We start from the raw sequence: 18,962 nt of genomic DNA, 5'->3' as shown, positions 1-18,962 counted from the left end.
CTAGTAAGGTGGGGATTGTAGCACATACTTTGTCTTCTCATAGGAATGAGATCAGTGTCGTATCTAGTACACGTTCTCCCACACATTACGGGCTCAAAAAAAGCCTCATTAATTGACGAAAAGAATTAGTGCATTAATTAATACTCTCCTTATTTTTCAAAGCATTTGACATACAAGGATAAGGTTTATGCTTACTAATGATCCTTATTAATAAAACTAAAGTCAGCATTACTCTTCAACACCAGAGGGACTTACTTTACCGTCGAAATACTCCTTTAAAGTTGGGAGAGAGCAGTGAAACCCAATTAGAAATACAGTCACTCCTGAGACTTCACCACCTGATGACTCTTACTCCACATGCCCAGCCCTACTTCTGTAGTGAGCTAAGTGGCAAATCCATGTTTCTGATCACCTAGTTCCACCTAGCTGCCACACAAGCATCTCTAATTTACAAGTCCAACCCAAACTTAATTCAACTTCTTTCCCCCTAAACCACTTTTCCTTTTGGATTTACAATCCCAGATACCAAGAGCACAATCCACTCAATTTCTCAAGTAAGGAAGCTTAGTATCTCACTGGCACTCTCTAATCAGTCATCAAATCTTGATCTGTCTGCCTTATCAGTGTACCATCATTCATTCAAGTATTTTAAAAAAATATTTATTTATTTTGGCTGCATCGGGTCTTAGTTGCGGCATGGGGTATCTTCGTTGAGGCACTCGGGATCTTTTGTTGCGGCGCGTGGGCTTCTCTCCAGTTGTAGCATGCAGCTTTTCTTTCTCCAGTTGTGGCACGCAGGCTCCAGAGCATGTGGGCTCTGTAGTTTGCGACACGTGGGCTCTCTCGTTGAGGCGCGCGAGCTCAATAGTTGTGGCGTGTGGGCTTAGTTGCCCTGTGGCGTGTGGGATCTTAGTTCCCCGACCAGGGATCGAACCTGGGTCCCCTGCATTGGAAGGCGGATTCTTTACCACTAGACCACCAGGGAAGCCCCTCATTCAAATATTGACTGATATGTTTCAGACAAAATGCAAAGAACTGGGAATACAAGAAGACAAGATCCCTGCCCTCATGGGGCTTGCATTCTGGTGGGGTGGTCAGACTCACAGATACAGGAAAAGCCAATAAGCAAAATAAGTTTACAGAGTGGTAATTGATACAAAGGAAACCAACAGAGAGTGAGCTGCTTTAGATGGAAGAGGGGGCACATTTTGTCTGTACAAGGAACTAAAAGGTGGCCAAGGTGGTTGGATCACAGTGCACTGATAGGAGAATGGAGTAAGATGAAGTTGGGGAGATTTGCAGGGCGCTGATCATGTAAAGCAATAAAGTAAGGGAATTGATATATATTTAAGACTTTGGGAAGCCAGTGAAGAGGTTTAAGTTATGGAGTCATGTGGTCTGAGTTGGGAGTTCATATCCCTCTGGCTTCTTTGTGGAGAAGTTGGGAGCAGGAGATCAGCTAAGAGGCTGTGTTCGTCCTTCAGGTCAGAGATGATGATGGGTTAGACCAGGCTGGTGGCAGTGCAGGAACAGCAAAGCCTTGCCTCTTTTCCATCACCAATTTACTGAATTATTTTAGGATACTTCTATCACATTTTGACTTTCATAATAACCCTCCTGACATGCCTCTAGGTTTATATGCTCCTAATCTGTCCTCCACACTGCCTGGCAGCTAGATTTGGCCACTCTTCTGCTCAGAGATCCCAACTCACCCCCATTGTCCTACAGAGGCTCTCAAAAAGAGGTGAAGGATGTTGCATAATTACCCAGGAGCAATTTCAAATACTGTTGACCAGGTGTCACCCTATACACAGGGTTATACTCTCTGGGCAACTTGAATGTGTATTTTTTAATGAGTTCTCCAAGAGATATAGATAATCTGCTCTCTTATTTTCTCCATCATGCCAGGAACAGTGGCGTATAAAATGCAACTTAGCTAAACACAAGATCTGTCCAGAAAGGCCATGATTGGCGTACCCTCCATTCACAGTCAACATCTCACCATATCCTGTTATGTCTTTTATTTATTTTCTTCCCTCAACTCTGAAGGAGAGGAAATAGCCTGATGCATTGTCTGGGGAGGTGGGTGGGCATAGAGGTAAATAGCTGATTACAAGGCAAAAGGATAGATATTTTGGAAAGGGTTGGAAAGCCTGAAACACATCAGGAAACAAGACATTCTGCAAGCTTGAGAAACTAGCACAGGGTCTACAAAATAAGATTTTGATGAGTGAATGAAGGAGTGAATGAATGATGATTGAAATAATACCTACTACTGAAAGACAAGAATAACAAAGCAGAGTCCTTTCTTTAGCTGAATCCAGGTCATAAAGCAGTGATTACTTTATATTGAAATAAGGAAGGACCACTTAAACTAAGATTGCTTTTAAGGTAATATGTTCCAAATGAAAAAAGGACTCCACTAGTCGGGAAAGACGTTTTATTCCCAAGCTTCTAAGAGGGGTCTACAAACAATAGAGGCTTAAAGTAAAAAAGAGAAGATAAAAAGGAAAAAAATAAAAATAAAAACAAGTATTTTTAACTATTGAAAAGTAGACAGCTTTTTTTTTAAAAAAAATTAAACATAAAAAATGTGAAACTGTAGTTGTCAAATCTAATCCAAATACATTCCTAGAAAAAAGGATCATCCACGGTGACAGGCTTACTTACAGCTGTATATTTGTTTTAAGTGATATTCATTTTCTTTTTTTTTTTTAATTAATTTATTTTTGGCTGCGTTGGGTCTTTGTTACTGCATGCAGGCTTTCTCCAGTTGCGGCGAGGGGGGGCTACTCTTACTTGCGGTGTGCGGGTTTCTCATTGTGGTGGCTTCTCTTGTTGCGGAGCACGGGCTCTAGGCACGCAGGCTTCAATAATTGTGGCTCACGGGCTTAGTTGCTCCGCGGCATGTGGGATCTTCCCGAACCAGGGCTCGAACCCCTGTCCCCTGCATTGGCAGGCAGATTCTTAGTCACTGCGCCACCAGAGAAGCCCCAGTGCTATTCATTTTTTCCTTTTGAGTTATTTCTTCACTTCAAATTCAACTGGAGATCTGTGCAAATCTAGCAAAATATTCTTTGGATTACAAAAACCATATAAAAAATGAACAAAACCTGCAATTATGGAAGTCTTGAGAGTGTGCAATCCCTCACTGAAATGAAAGATTCCAAAGTGACATTGTCCACAGAATTTATTCCGTTGAAGTGTTCAGACAATTTGATTTAAATGCAAAGGAATATGGAAGTGAGCACTTCATCAAAACATTTATCTTTGTATGCATTTTGACTGAGTCATAAAAATAGTATGTAGCAGGATATCAAGAAATTGCTTGAAACAAACTCCCACAATAAAGTTAAAAAAAAAAGAAGATAATCTAAAAATTATCTGCAATCCAAGAGAAAGTGTGTGCCCTCTGTCTAGGGGAAAGAGGAAAAGCACTTACAGCATAGCATAACCTGTATGTTCTTTCCCCGAGTATTGCTGTTTTGACCTTTGGCCCTATGGAGCAGGTGAAGTGTCCTTCACAGAAGTCCCAACCCCCAGGCAGCAAGATGGGACTGCAGGAGACTGCAGGCATACTCACAGATCAAATGGCATTGACCCTCAGAAGCCACCATGGTCCCTGTCCTCATTCTGAGCTTATGGCCCAAAGCATATTTTAAAACAAGGTTTGGAAATGAATTGCTCTTTCTTTGATCAAACTTTAGAATGCCACATTGTTTTAAGAGGCGTTAAAATTATAAAAGGAAAAATAAGCAGTTTCAACTGGCAGAGTCATTATGATAGCCTGGCAAAATCAAAGTAAGGAAAAATAGAATAACATTGGAGGTCTGATCTGATAACTACACATGGCAAATATATATTTTTGACTCTTCACCCCCCCAACCCTCAAATGCTCAGTATGGGGCATAAAATCTACGTCTTGAATTTCAGAGTTCTGATAGTTTCATTCCCTCATGGGCTCGCTTCTCATAACCATCAAATTACTGATACACAAGATAAAGGCATATTATATAACAAGTATTGCAAAATCATAGACTGACCTAGATCTTTAGCATCCTTCATTTATAGAAGATGCATGTGAAGAGAAGTCAGGAAGCTAACACCGAGAATGTACAAAAAAGCTTTACACAATGCTACAGAATCTTGTCTGAAAAAACATTTGTAAAACATATTTGATTTTAAATAAACAATAAAAGAGCAGACTACAACAGATCATAAATAGAGTTATTAAAAGATCACAAATATCTTAAATTAGAATTATAAATGGGTCATTAGAAATAATTTTTTTCAATGTTAAGAATCAAACCCAGAATTAAAAAAGAACCTTTTTTTATTTCAAAGGTTGCTTCTTATATTGAAGCTCATATTAAAGCAACAGTACAATGTTCATAAAATATAAGTGTGATGCCGTAACATTTCTTACATGTCAGAATACTGATATTTGTATGTATACTAAAATAAGAACTTTAAAATTGTACAAATAGATACATTAAAAATGACATAGAAATAGGGCGCCTCTCACTGAAACAAGACAGTTATATCTGGCACGTATTAGTTTAAGATGAAAGTAGAAGCAAAAAGATTTACAAGAATCAGCAGTAACAAGATTGATACTCAAGAGACATAATTGTACATTGTATTGTACATACATTGTATGGGTTTAAGCTGGCTGAATATTATATATTTCAAGTTTAAAAATGCACTACATATAGAGTGTCCATAGTTTAAGGCGAAATTACAGCTCAGAACTGTTGTCCTTTCTAATTTTGTGGAAGCTTCTTTGACAAATTTTTTAAAAAAAGAAGAAAAAAAGACTTAGATGTTCATAACACATAAACAATTTCCCTTCATTGTGAGTTCACCGTTAGACTTCCCCTTCTCTTAAATATTTTGTATGCCAAGTGGTTTTCCTCTAGCCAAGTTGATAAACTTCAATATTTGCCTTTTTTGTGAGAAAAGGTACTTCACAGTATTTACCACTTTGATGTCCTTGCAGTTTTATTAAATGTATCCTCTCTGTTAAAACTTTGCTTGTTTTAAATGAGCCTTTCCTTGATTTAAAAAAATACCTGTTTACATATCTTCTAGATTCTTCAGAACACCAGACACAGTTCTTAAGGCCAAATTTGTATCGTTATTGTTAAGAGTCGTCATCAAACGTGTCTTTGGAACCGTACAAGTCCGCTAGTTTCTTAAATCGAGGTCCCCAGTTCTGTAGGTAGTCATAGTCCAAGTCTGAATCTGTGGTGGCCGACTCTAAGGAGCTCAGGGAGCCCGCCACGGAGCCCCTGCCTTCGTAACCATAGATTTGGATGGAGTCATAAGGAGGGGCGGTCGGGTCATTATCCGCCTCCTGTATTCTCGTGTTGATGAAGTCATCCACATCCACACTGTTGGGTGCTGGCCGGAGCCCAGGTCGAGGCATGTACTGATATTCAGGTTTTATGTCTTTGCGAGGGATAAATCCATTGATACCGTCAGGGTTCTGGAGGGTGGCGATATCAAAGGCTTCTGTGTCTTCTTCCCCACCCCCCTCATCATCATAGGTAATGATGTTCTCACGGACATCTTCTTCCTCGAAGACAATGAGGGGTTCTTTCTTTTGCCTTCTCAGTGTCACAAACAACACTACGATGACTACAGGGGAAAAAAAAAAAAAAAAAAGAAAGGAAGCATAGGTTAAGCCCAGTCTTCTGGGTTGTTTTCCCAGGGAAACTCTGCTTACCTTAAAGCATGGTGTACACATGCTTCAGAACTGGGACCAGTCTATGAAATGAGAGCTTTACCTGGAATCCCCAAAGATGTGCAAAGTTGCCCTCCACCTGGCTCTTCATCTGCAAAATGCTTCCAGGAAAATATTATATCCAAACAAACTGGCAAGTTGCAACTATTTTGAGTTTTTACAAATGAATCCGACACTATTTGGAAGTCATCTTCAGAAGAATTAGGAAGATTCTAAATATGTCTGTCTGCAGCCTCTTAAAAGTGGGTTATGCCTGTTTCTTTTTGCAAAGGAAGACAGCTGCCTCTCCAAAGTTTACAAATGAGGACATTCAGAGACTTGAGGTCCTAACTTTCTACAGGAGGTGCTGAGCCCCTGCCCAGAGTTCTGAGGTGGGGTCAGCATTGATCTTTACTCTACCTTTATAAGAAATCTTATCATAAGCATGGCTAGACTCTCTTCACACCACTGTATAGAAGAGGGGTAGTTTATAAAGATCCCTAAGAGACAAATGACAAATCTTCTCTATTTATCTGAACACAGGGAAACAGCGTCAGCTGAAACTCCAGATAAAACCACTGTAACTGTCTCTTCCCTGAGAGAGGGGATTCCACTAAACTCAGGTCATCTAGGATGAATAAGCAGAGTTGCTTATAAGGAAAGCTCTGACACTGTTTCATTCTCTATCAACCCCCCCACCTCCCCACAATGTTCCATTGGAACACTCGCTCGCACACTCAGCAAGATTGAAGAAAATGTTTGTGGCTGAATTTGGCAAGTGACTTGAGAGCCCCTCTGGGTCCACCATCACTCTGAGATGCAGGGATGAGGGTCTGCACTTGACCAGACTGTGAACAGCTTCCAGTGCTCACCAGGCAGTGTCTTTCCCCTGTGCCTTCTTTAACAGCACCTTCACCAGGACCACTCTTTTTCACTTTCTTTGCTTGGCTGACTCTTTATCTTTCATCACAAAAATCCTTCCTGATATCCCATTCTGATTCCAGACAGGGCTATTGGTATCCACTCTATGTACCCACCTGGCCATCACGGTGACACGTGTCACACTGTTCACATATCTGCCTCCACCACTAGATTATGAACTTCTCAGAGCTTTTCTGTTTTCTGCTCCCTCTGCTTGGACTATCCATCCATCCCAGCCCCTTTCCCCAGCTGGAAAGCTCTTTCAGCATCTGATAAGTACGTTACATCCTCCAGGAAGTTGTCTCTGACCTTCCCAGTCAATGTCAGGTACTTTCTCCTCTTGTGCCCCCACTGCCTTAGGTTCGTGTCTCTATCATGGTACTCACCATGTGCCTCTGCAATTTATCTGCTCATGCCTATTTTCCTCAATAGACTATGAACTTTTTGATCACTGAGATCTTGTATGATTCTTCTCTTTATCCCCCAGGGCTGAACACAGGGCCTGGTACCCAGAAAATACTCATTAACTATTGGTTGAACTAAACTTGCTGGCTCTTCCCTATGTATCAGGGACACATTAATTCATTCAGTGAAGAACTAACCATCATGGAACAAGTATAAATTTGATGTCAGACATACTTAGATTTGAATCCTGATTTTTTTGTCATACACTAGTTCTGAGACTTTGGGACAACTGATCTAATCTTCCTGAGGCCCGGCACTGGTAGATGTTACCTGCATCAGCACATTCCTGCTATTACAGAGTAAACCACAGATGGGACCATGTGCAGAAGAGGGGCACCTAACTCAGCAGGCAAGTGCAGGAAAAGCTGCTCTGGGGTCCCCATGAGCTGACGCATGCACCCAGATATTACATATGACATCTAGAGGAGGAGCCCAGATCCAACTTCAGCCAGGCCAGTCTTCATCCAGGTCCTTGAGTCCTTCCTAGACCATCTTTGACATCACGATTATTCTTTCTACCGCTAACTCTTCTCATTCCTCTTGTAAGGCACACCATTGTTCATATACTAGGGCTCTGCCTAAATTCCTCTCCTGCAAAATCTCTGATGTCCAACCCCGTCCCCTGCTGATGCCCCCAGATGTCTTCTGCTACGCAGCCCTGTGATGCCCGGCATTTGGTCATCACAACCACCCCCAACTCGGCTCTAATGCTTGTCAAGTTGCCTGTTCCCCCGCCGTACCCTAAAATACACTAGCAAGCAGGCACCACCTCTTTTTTGTCTCAAATTGCCTCCACGGTATATAGCACAATTCCCGGTAACTTGAGAAATATATGTGTTTCAAGGGTGGGCATCTGGTTGAAAGGCCCTTCCTACAGGTGACCTGGGAGGTCCCTTACCCAGGAGAATGACGATGCAGGCAAGGATGGCGATCAGCGCCCCGGTGCTCAGGCCGGCGTTCAGGATGTAGGCCTCTGCGTTGCAGGACAGCAGTGCCCCGTTCACATCACACCCACAGACCTTGATGGTGAGGGTGTTGGTGCTACTCATGGGAGGGATTCCGCCATCACTGATCACGATGGGCAGGAGGTACAAATCCTGCTTCTGCCGACTGAACCCTCCGCGCCGGGCATACACCCCTGCGGTGTTGTCTGTTGGAAGAGGGGAGACAAGGTGTACTCGCAGAGCAAGACCATGGAATCACAGACTTCACATTTTTGCGTTCAGCTTGGCTGATCTGAATGTGCTCTTCTCACCACGAAGGCTACAACCAGAATCCTCCCCACTTGTTCTTTAATCTAGACATCTATAGAAGCTGCAGTCATTTGGCATGACAAGGATCCCTGAGTTTTGTCCCATCTCGAAACGAAACGCAGAAATCAGCTCTTTTTTATTTCGTCGATAAAAATGCCTTCAGTGGCCGGGTAACCACACCATTTTCTGTTTGGGTGTTGTCCCTTTCCTCAAATACAAGAAAGTATGGGCTTCAATCACACACTCTATGTTAATGTACGATAAAATTAAATATATAGGCGAGTGTGAGAAAAAACACACAAAACCCTTCTTTTTCATGTTTGCACTTTCCCTACTTCATGACAAGCCTTTGGCCAGTTTTTGTTAGTTTTTTGAGAGATTTCTAATCCACCCTCAAATCTTGCCCAAACTATGAACCCACCTATAAGCCCTAAAGGAAAATATCATCTTTAAAGTGGAAATATTTTATAAACCCAGCAGCAGGTTTACAGTTTCTCTGAAATTCAGCCACCCAGTTAAACATGTCACTCCTGCTTAAAAAGATGACGTTTTCTCTGCTGCTCACACAACACAGCCCACATCTGCGCGGTGGATCACCAGATAGTTCCCTGATCTAGATTTTACCTTGCCTTCCAGGCTCATGCCTGCCCCTTCCCACACGCCCCAGTTCAGCCTGCTGTGCAGAACTCATGTCTGTTCCCCAGCACACTTCACTCTTTGTACGCCTTGGCTTTGACCCTCTGCTTTAATGCCCCCCAAAGCCGTTCCTTTGATCATGACAAGTGAGCTTCTCAAGCCTCAAAACTGAATCCAAAAGTCACTTTCTGGGAGCCCTTTCTAGACCTCTCCCCTCTTCTCCTTTGTGACCCATCCCACTGTACGTTCTTACAGAAATCAGCCTCCCACTCTTCTGTCATTATTTGGTGGCATAACTACTTGGATCTCTCCTAGACTGTGAACTTCTAGAGAGTAGGGGCTTTTATCTGATTCATCTCAGTCTCTCCAGTGCTGGACACACAGCAGACATTCAGTAAATATTTGTTGAATAAATGTCGTAACCTTGTTCTGGGAAAAGTTTCACCCAAGTTCCAGATGTTGGTTTTCATGTATTTCCCAATCGTTTGTAACCTATTCCCCCAAATGCTTCCTCATCATGTTTTCTGCATATCTGTACCAGCCAAAAAGAATTTTTCCAGGCCATATGCTCTGCGTTTGGAAAACATCACTATTATAAAACTGTGGAAGTTTTGAATATACTCCATCAAATTACACACACACACACACACACACACACACATATCCTCAATATGGCACACATTTTTTTGTGTGAGTTAGGAATCAGTAATTTATAGCAATAAGAATGTTATGACCAACGTGATGGCCCAATAGCCAGCATACTTTGAATGGATTGACAGGACCATGAATTAGCTCTTGTGGTAGGAAAAATTATCTTAGAATCTAAAAATTGAATTCATATATTTTAGGTTAAAGGAAATGTAATATATTCTCTGTGAGATAAAAAATATATACAAATGGCAGATTCAGTCTCATTTAGGACTGAGCAGATATTCTGAGTATTGCAGAAGGTAAGGTGGGTGTACCTGCTGGCTTTCGGGAAGACTTATTAATGATGGATCCTCTGCCCTTTGCTGCCAATCTCTCAATAAAAACAGGGCAGAACAGCTAGCCCTCATTTCTGTATTTTCTGAAGTTTGTGTGATTGGCATATATTGCTCTTACCACTGGAGGAAAATTATATATACTATGAAAAATCATGAAAAAATAAAAATAAGCTGGTCAAATAGAATGTTAACATTCAGTTTCCTGACCGTGCTTTCCTCTTCTAGGCTATAACATTGTTGTATGCTTAACAAATACAAAAAAATTACATATCTACATAATTAATTCAAATGTTATTTTTTCCGTCTCATAAATTTCTTTTGAGTTCAAGTAAGACTTTCACAAATTAAATGTTAAAATATCTACCACATTTTAATGATCTGAAATGGCACAAATGCCGTCGTCAATAAAAATGAGTATGAAAAATTTACGAAGAAAAGCAAATTAATTGCTCGATCAAATATACTTCTCTGATACAAATGACATCCCCAAGAGGGCATTCACTTAGTTTATCTATTGGGTCCCACCCTGTTACCCATGGTGTAGTTTGGAGGGAATGTGACCTGAGTGTTTTTATTTTTTTAAACCTGTGGAAGCCATAATTTAAAATCTATTTTTCAATGTGCCATCCATGCAAGACTGTACCTCCGGATCATAGCAGGCTGGCTTACACATGAAGGTAATTGAAAATCAAACACTAATGGAAAACATGTTTCTGAGCAGGACACCAGCCTGCGAGTTCAAGATGTTTCACATTCTGAACAGCTGAGTCCTCTCAGACACACTGTAACTATGAAATGGAAGCTCATCAAAGTACCCGGCTGACTGAACCATTTACTGTCTCTGAGTGATTCATCAGTAGAATCTCGAGAACTTTTAAAAACTGTCTTCTAGTCAAACATGTTTCACATATGGATTTTAAGATTAGTTTGAGAGGTGGAAGATAAATGGAGTGAAGGTCTCTTCCTGGGCATATTCTAAATCCATGCTTTAGAATGAGTCACTTGTCCTGTCAGAGCCTCACTTGTTCATCTTTAAAATGAGGACACTGGTTGATATCAAGCATGCCTCACGGGGTTGCTTTTGGAACCAAATAATATAATAAAAGCCCATGGTTGTCCTCTGGGCTTTGCTTCCAGAGGGCTCAGGAATCATTCTACCAGAAAACCTAGCACCAGTATTGAGATCCTCCAGGGATGGTGAACTGGTGAAGGGTAGATATGGTTAGACAAGAAACATGTCTAACCAGACTAGTTTGGAACTTAGGTGGTTACTGTGGCACTTAGGTGGTTGCTGTGGCATGAATGCATAAAATATCCCCCCTCTAGATCTAAGTGGCCCCAGCACCAATGGGGGGATGAGATTTTCTGGGGGAGGGCCATATCAGAGGAGACAGTGCCATGTTCTCTGATAGGCTTTCTTGTGGTCCACTCTGATCACTGATCTTTTACTAACAAAAAGAGCCACTATGGGCAGGGACTCCATGAAAATCAACTCTAGAAAAACAAATGGAAAAAGAAACAAACAGTAATAAAAAAACCCTCTAGGAAATCAATTTTGCATCTTAAGTTTGGCTACAGATTCTCGCATCTCAATTATTTCAATTAGCCAGCTACTCCCTATCTATCTTTGAGAGGGTCCCCCTACTTTGGACATACATATTTCTGAGGTTTATCAGTGACCCAAAAAAAATAAGAGCTTCTGTGAGGACACATTTTTAGGGAAGTGTCAAATTGGCTCCATGGTTAATAAGATGAGGCAGAAAATGACAAATGTTGTATGGATTTTTAAATTTCCATCAAGAGATTTCTCAGATCCTTCTCCTTTATAAAGCTTCCAAAGAGCAAATCTCTCAGTATTTGGGGTCAGACAGACCTGGGTTTGAATCTCGACTCTTCTACATATCCAATTGCCTGACTTTTAGACATGTTAGGTAAATGTCTTGATTTGCTGTATTCTCATCCAGAAAACTAATAATTTTTAGGGTTATATCTGATTCCATTCATAAAGGTACTTAGCATAGTGCCAGGCTGTCGGAGATGCTCAGTAAATACTAATTCTTTTCTGGAAGCTCTCCTCTTGGTGCAGTAGACTAATGAGGAAGAGAAACATATTGACAAAGAGAGGAAAGTGAATTCTTGGAAATGTCCTCACAGTTTTGAATGCAATTGCCTACATAGAAGGGCTCATCATCCAGAGGTAGGAAGATAGTTCATGCTCTTCAATCCTGGGTGATATATTTCCCATGGTAAGAAAATGTTTTTCAAGCACCTCGGTGTTTCATCCTGACACCCAATATTCTCCTCCCTGGCCACAAACGTGGAAGCAGTTAGCAGTTCCTTTTTCTTACCCCTACTTAGGCAAAAACTTGCGAATGAGGCTATAAATTACTAGTATATGTGATGTACAAATTGTAGTATTTCTATTAATGGAAAATAAATTCAGGTTTCAAATTTTTATGGCTACAACCTGGACTCCTAATCGTATGCTGTTTTTATCTGCACACTTTGTCATTACACTAACAAAATGTAAAAGTTCCTGATAATGATGGTCTCCATGGTACCAGTTTGGAGATGCAAATGTACGGGCTATGATGATGATGTCACCCAAGGGAGGAATATATACAACTGATATTAAAAGGGAAAATTATGATAGGGGAGCAGCCTTTGATACATAGACTGCACAGGGTGCCAACCGTGTATTAGGTAAAAAAATAATGGGAACAGGGCAAAATGGGCAGTATATGGGCATAGCCCCTGCATATTAACAACTTGAAAAGAGGGATCACTGAAGCAAAGGATTAGTACTTTCTGCTCTCACCATGATGTCAGGAGAGAGGCTTGGCCTAAGGTGAGAGAATGTTGCCCCATTAGCTTTCCTAAAGAGCATCTTAAGATGCTCTTCCTTACCACTTCTTTTCCTCTGTCCCTCTCTGTTCCAAAGCTAAAAATTCCCCCACTGATCAACTTGATCAGAGATACTTTAGCCTGTGAAGATAGGCGCTGTCTGCATCAGACTGGAGCCCATCTCTTGAGATTGTTAAAGAAAAAAAAAAAAAAAAGATATGGAGAATCTAGGCCAAGCCTTAAGACTTGCTCTTATTTAATTCACTTCTGACCTAAATCTACCCACTCTACCCTTTCTGCTCAAACCTCAGAGACAAAGTAGATCTATCTACCACATTAAAAGCTTCCACACACTTGAAGACAGTTATGCAGTCACTAGCAGAATAATCATTATTTGATTACTTTCTTCTGGGCCCTCTCTACTTTCCTTAGAAATGTGGCAATAGCTGTATCAGAATAATGAAAAAAAATATATATATATATAGTGTGTCCCAAAAGTCTCAGTGGAGTTTCAAGTTTAATAATTTCAGAAGTACACATGCTATACAATTACAAAAGACATCATTGAAAAGTCTAGTTATTTAGGTTTTTTAATACTCATTTAGAGATGTGATTTTTGAAAAATTAATTTCAATTTTTGAAGCCAGTATTTGCCACCTTGAATCTGAGGGAGGGACTGAAATAATAGAAATTTCAAATAACATTTTTAAAGTTTGTAGCATTAATTTTCTGATATGACTAATGCTTAAAGGTGAACTTAATAGCTTGCGTATATATCTTTTCTTGTCTTTCTGAACACCATATGAGCCGTCTATCTACCCGTAGTCACTGCTCATATCTCATATTTCAGTCTATGGTAACTGTTTGAATGTCTGTCCTCTCCATCGGACAGTAACCTCCCTGAAGGCAAGAACCTTGCTCACTCATCATTGTTCGGTTAGCAGTATTTTGTGTGTTAGAGGACTAAACAGTTGAAGGATGTTTCTTTCACTATATCTCAGCATCCACACAGTCAGATTTTACTGATAAGCTTGCCATCAATTTGCAGACTCCATCTTCTCCCACTTTGTACGTTTGAACCCAACTCGATCAGCGCTGCCTCTATCAATATTATGGATCTTGTTCCTGGTAAATATCTTCATCTCTTTGTCTCATTATTCTTTTCTCATTATTTAGGGTGAGTCAGATTCAACTAAGTAACATTTATTGAGCTGCTAATATGTGCAAACCTTATTCCTTGTTACTTCTGCCTACCTTATCCCAAAGAATTTTTAAATTATGTGCAGAAAGTATAATTACCTTTATTTTATATGAAAAGAAATGGAGAAACAAAGAGGGAAGCAATTGATCACAATAACATGGAAAATACAAACAAAACTAGGATTCAGACTCCTCTAGGTTTCACTATATTTTCCCCAGTGCACAGCAGACCCTAGAATCCTGATATTATTGCATGCCAATTACATTGGTTCTTTTTTTTTTTTTAACCAAATTTCCCCAACATGGTTAGTTAATTAGATGGACCCCATCACAGCCTATAGCTAAATCCAGATAGACTCAGGTCCCAGATAAAAGAGCTGCTCTTAGAAACCTAAGACTTTATGTCAGAGAGACCTACAAAGAATTAAGGGCACTCATTCAACACCTCTCTTCCCATAGCACTTCCAGAAACACACACACACCTTCAGAAACAAACCAATATGCAAGGGGCAAAAAGAAATCTATTATTTTCTCAATATTTTGGAATAAAGGAAATGCTACAATGAGGTAAATTCTATGAGACTAGCCTTAAACTATTAATGCAGAAAACTGTTTGATCCAAGACTCTGATGGCTGTAATGTTTCCCCTCTAAATCAAGGAGCTGCATACTGCCGGGGAAGGGGGAGTATCATGATCTTTTACTTAACACCTTTGATACTGAGGGATCGGCAAAATACAAAATGCAACAAATAACACTGTGGAATAATTGCCTATGTGCAGGTGTGTATGAGGCATCTAAGTGTGCCCTGTTTGTGGTATCAATAGACTTTTCATTGTTATAAATTATCACATCCCTTAGAATCAACTCTCCCTCCACTTTTGTTAGAGGACAATTTTCTCCTTGGTGATAGGGAGGGAGAAAGGAATATATTTCTTGGTTTAAGACAAGGAAAACTACCAAGGAATTCAGCGGGATATAAACATTTAGGGTCTTTTAGTGAGTTGAGAAATCCCAAGAGTAGTTAAGTCAGTGACCAGAGGGAACTTTGAAAGAATAATCTGTCTGATCCACCAAGAAGACCTATTTCTCTTTCTCTTGGGTTGAGGAGGGGGTGGGTTTCCAGATAAATTGTATTCTGTGTTGGACAAACTGCAGCAATGAATTTCAGGCAGAAAAGAGAACATAATTATTTATACAGTGAAAATGGCAGGGCATTAAAAGCCATCTGCCATTTTGATCTGCCAACAGAGCATCTTCCATATTGAAGCAATTAAGGGGGGAAAAAAGTTCCACAGAAATCTGTTTGTCTATCTTTGAATTATAAAAGTGAAAAACCAGAAGCATATTTAGATGATTTTTGGTGCTGCTCATCAAAAAAAGAACTGTCCTTAGTTTAGACCAAAAAGGGAAGGGGGGGGAAGAGGAAAGAAAGAAAGATGTTTGCCAATTGGTCTAATCAGGGTCAGTCTGTCTTGGCTATCTTTCCTTACCCAGCCAAGCCTGCTTTCCATACAAACTCTTTTTTGTTCTCTTTGTTTTTTGTTTTTTTTTTATTTTTTAGCAGTTCAAACTTAACTCTGAATGTATCAGGTATCAGAGTTCATTTGATCTATAACTTGGCCCATATTAGATAATACACTTGCAAAATAAATACATTTGAAAGTCACCTCTTCCTGGATCCAAACCTTAGATTTCCAATATAACTTTGTGGAATAATAAATAATGAAAGGATGAATGGATGGGTGATGTGGTATTGGCTCCTACAGAGCATTCCAACACCAAAAGATGGGTTGTCTTTTTCAGCCTGAAGCTTATCTCAGAACATAATCATTTTTCCACAGTAATAACTAATCCCTGAAATGTCTGAAGCACATTACATGTCTTTCCATCTACTCTTTCACTTTAATTCATGCATTCAGTTAACCCACTTTTCTTAAGTTTTCGGGTACTGCCCCGACAGAGCTCATATTCTAATGGGAGACAGACAGGGAAATGTATGCTTAGAACGCAGAGTGATAAGAAAAATACTAGAGGTTAGTGCAGTGTTCCTGGCGCACAAAGGACGTAGCATCCAAATGGGCTGGGAATGTCCAGCAAAGCTTCCCCTAAGAGACTTCATTTATAGTGAGACTTGAAAGAGGAGGTATAATAGGCAGTGGGGGGTACATTTTCCACAGAACAAAAGCATGGACATGTGAGAGCATGGTGTATTTGGGAAACTAAAGGTGGTTTGAAGTTTCTGGAGCCTACGTTTTAAGGTAGCAAGAGAAAGGAGATAATAGATGCAACATTTATGGGAGGTAGATCATATAATTTCTTGCTCACTAGGCTATAAAGTTTCAGTTAAATCCACCAGAAATGGAGACCCATAGAAGAATTTTAAGAAGAAAGACATTATCAGTAAGGGCTGAGTTAAGGGGGGGCAAGACTAGAGTCAGACAGCCTGTTTGGAGGCCATCATGATAGCTACAGCTCCTCTGCAGGTAGGTCACGAAATAGTCACTATCAAAATTAGCTGTGCTTTCACCGTATAACTAACTTTGCTGCATGTGCTTTTGGGAATTTCCTGACATCTGGGACTATGTCTTATTCACTGCTAAAGCCAATATTTAATCTTTAACTCTTGCTCTTTTCTCTATATTTTATCATTGTTTAGAATAAGAGGTTTGGAACTTTAAAATGTGAGGTTCAGTATCAGGATATGTCAATTTAATTTATCAAGTCATTAGGTCAAGGGTCAAAATCATACCGTCTCTTTGTTAGAATCCAAAAATCGTGATTAAAAATTGAACATCCATGTTTTAAAAATGAAATGCTAATGGAAAGGAAACTTCCTAAAATACACACACACCCCATAACACAAATCTTAATTTTAATCTTCTTAATTTTAATCTAACAACCAATATTATGCTTAATGATGAAACTCTAGAAGTAATATCCCCATTAAAATAACAAGTAAAGCCATTATTATTGCTATTATTTCACATATAAAATGCAAATCTATGCAATTTGTAAAAAAACCCAAATATTAAAAAAAAGAATGAAGCAAATTGTTATTATTTAATTTTTATGTAGCTGTCTCCCTACAAAACCTAAGAAAATAAGCTTAGAAGTTACATCACTTTAGAACAATGTCCAATAATAAATGAACTAACTAAAAGAGCTATAGTTTATATTAAAAATTGTCACTTAGAAAATATACATAATTTAAAACTCTACCTCATAATAGTATCCAAAATTTAAAGTAGCTAGCCATAAACTTAGTAAGAAATGCATAGAACAAAAATGAAGAAAACTATAAAGCATTCCTGATGGTAATAAGAAGAGAACTGAGTCAGTGGAAAGTCAGATCATGCTTCTAGATAGGAAGAATATTTTAAAATTCTTAGTTGTTAAATTAATCCATAAATTTAAGGTAAACTCAATAAAATTCATGAAGATACTTATCAGGCACCTGAAAAATAATTCTAAATTATATCTGGAGGAACAAAGAAACCAAAAGCTAAGAAAGAGTAATAAAATGAAAATAATGTAGACAAAACCCCTGTCAGATTTTAACACACATATTATACGTGTGCAACCATTAAAGAAAAATATGATACTATCATGAGAATAAATAGAATAGGGAGAGTTGATAGTCCAAAAAAAAAAATCTAAGAGTATGTAATGTAGGTGAAAAAAAGGACGGCGTTGCAAAGCAATTAGAAATGACCATTTCTTAAATGATATTTAGGAAATGGCCAACAAAGGGAGCCTGTGTATTTATTTAACATGGATAAATGATTGAAATGGGAAACATGATATATAAGAAAGAAGATAAACTAGGTGAATATTGATATCACTTTTGCATGAGGAAAGTCTTGCTAAGAATAATTTTAAGCAGAAAAACTGATACAAAAAGCACAACATCTATACTTTAGAACATAGCATAATCAGGACTGAAAGGACATTGAAACATTGGAGAAATCTATGCAATGGGTATGATAAGTCACAAGTTAACAGCATTAAAAGATGAAGAGACTTCATAAATCAATTGCAAATTGATGAATATACAATTCAAAAACTGGGTAAAGGACATGAGTAGCTGATTTATAAAGCAAAAAAAAGAATCAGGGAATTCCCTGGTGGTCCAGTGGTTAGGGATCCAGGCTTTGACTGCAAGGGGCACGGGTTCGATCCCTGGTCAGGGAACTAAAATCCCACATGCCACATGGCCAAAAAAGAGAAAAAAAAAAAATTTTGGACTTCCCTGATGGCGCAGTGGTTAAGAATCCGCCTGCAAATGCAGGGGACATGGGTTCAATCCTTGGTCCTCGGAAGATCCCACATGCCACGGAGCAACTAAGCCCATGTGCCACAGCTCCTGAGCCTGTGCTCCAGAGCCCTCGAGCCACAACTACTGAGCCCGTGTGCCGCAACTACTGAAGCCCGTGGCCTAGAGCCCGTGTTCTGCAACAAGAGAGGCCACCGCAATGAGAAGCCCACGCGCTCCAATGAAGAGTAGCCCCTGCTCGCTGCAACTAGAGAAAGCCCGCACACAGCAACGAAGACCCAACACAGCCAAAAATAATAAAAATAAATAAATAAATAAATAAATAAAAGCAAAAAATAAAAAATAAAAAGAGCTTCAATTAAAAAAAAGAATCAATACTTATTTAAAAAATCCTAACTTTACTAGTAATGAAAGGAATTGAAAATTTTAAATGTGATATGTGATTATAATTTACTTATCAATTTGTGAATCATTTAAAAAGAATAATAGTATCTAGAGTTGGCCTGAATGTGAGGAAATTGGAGCTTACCTATTTTACTGATGCTATTATAAATTGATATAATATTTCTGATAGGCAATTTGTCAATTAAGTATCAAAAGCTTCTGATACAGTAATTCCACTCTAGGAATCTATCCTAAAAGAATAATTAGATATTT

General features: G+C 39.3%; 1 protein-coding gene across 2 annotated transcripts in view; it reads right to left on the bottom strand.

Annotated features, from left to right (window-relative positions):
* Nucleotides 1-4,315: 4,315 nt before the first annotated feature.
* The window catches only part of CDH11 (cadherin 11), a 149,874-nt gene continuing 135,227 nt past the window's right edge, over nucleotides 4,316-18,962 (bottom strand). For both annotated transcript variants that reach the window (XM_082368906.1, XM_082368907.1), the window contains 2 exons: nucleotides 8,010-8,261; nucleotides 4,316-5,640 (listed from right to left, as the gene is read on the bottom strand). In XM_082368906.1, coding sequence (XP_082225032.1) covers nucleotides 5,144-5,640; nucleotides 8,010-8,261 — 749 coding nt within the window. In that variant the 3' untranslated portion in view covers nucleotides 4,316-5,143. The remainder of the gene's footprint in view (nucleotides 5,641-8,009; nucleotides 8,262-18,962) is intronic.

Source organism: Balaenoptera borealis, assembly GCF_965194805.1.
Source record: "Balaenoptera borealis genome assembly, chromosome: 19".
In the NCBI taxonomy this organism is placed as follows: Eukaryota; Metazoa; Chordata; class Mammalia; order Artiodactyla; family Balaenopteridae; genus Balaenoptera; species Balaenoptera borealis.
The sequence above is the reverse complement of the archived record's forward strand: the minus strand, read 5'-3'. Positions and strand labels throughout refer to the sequence as shown.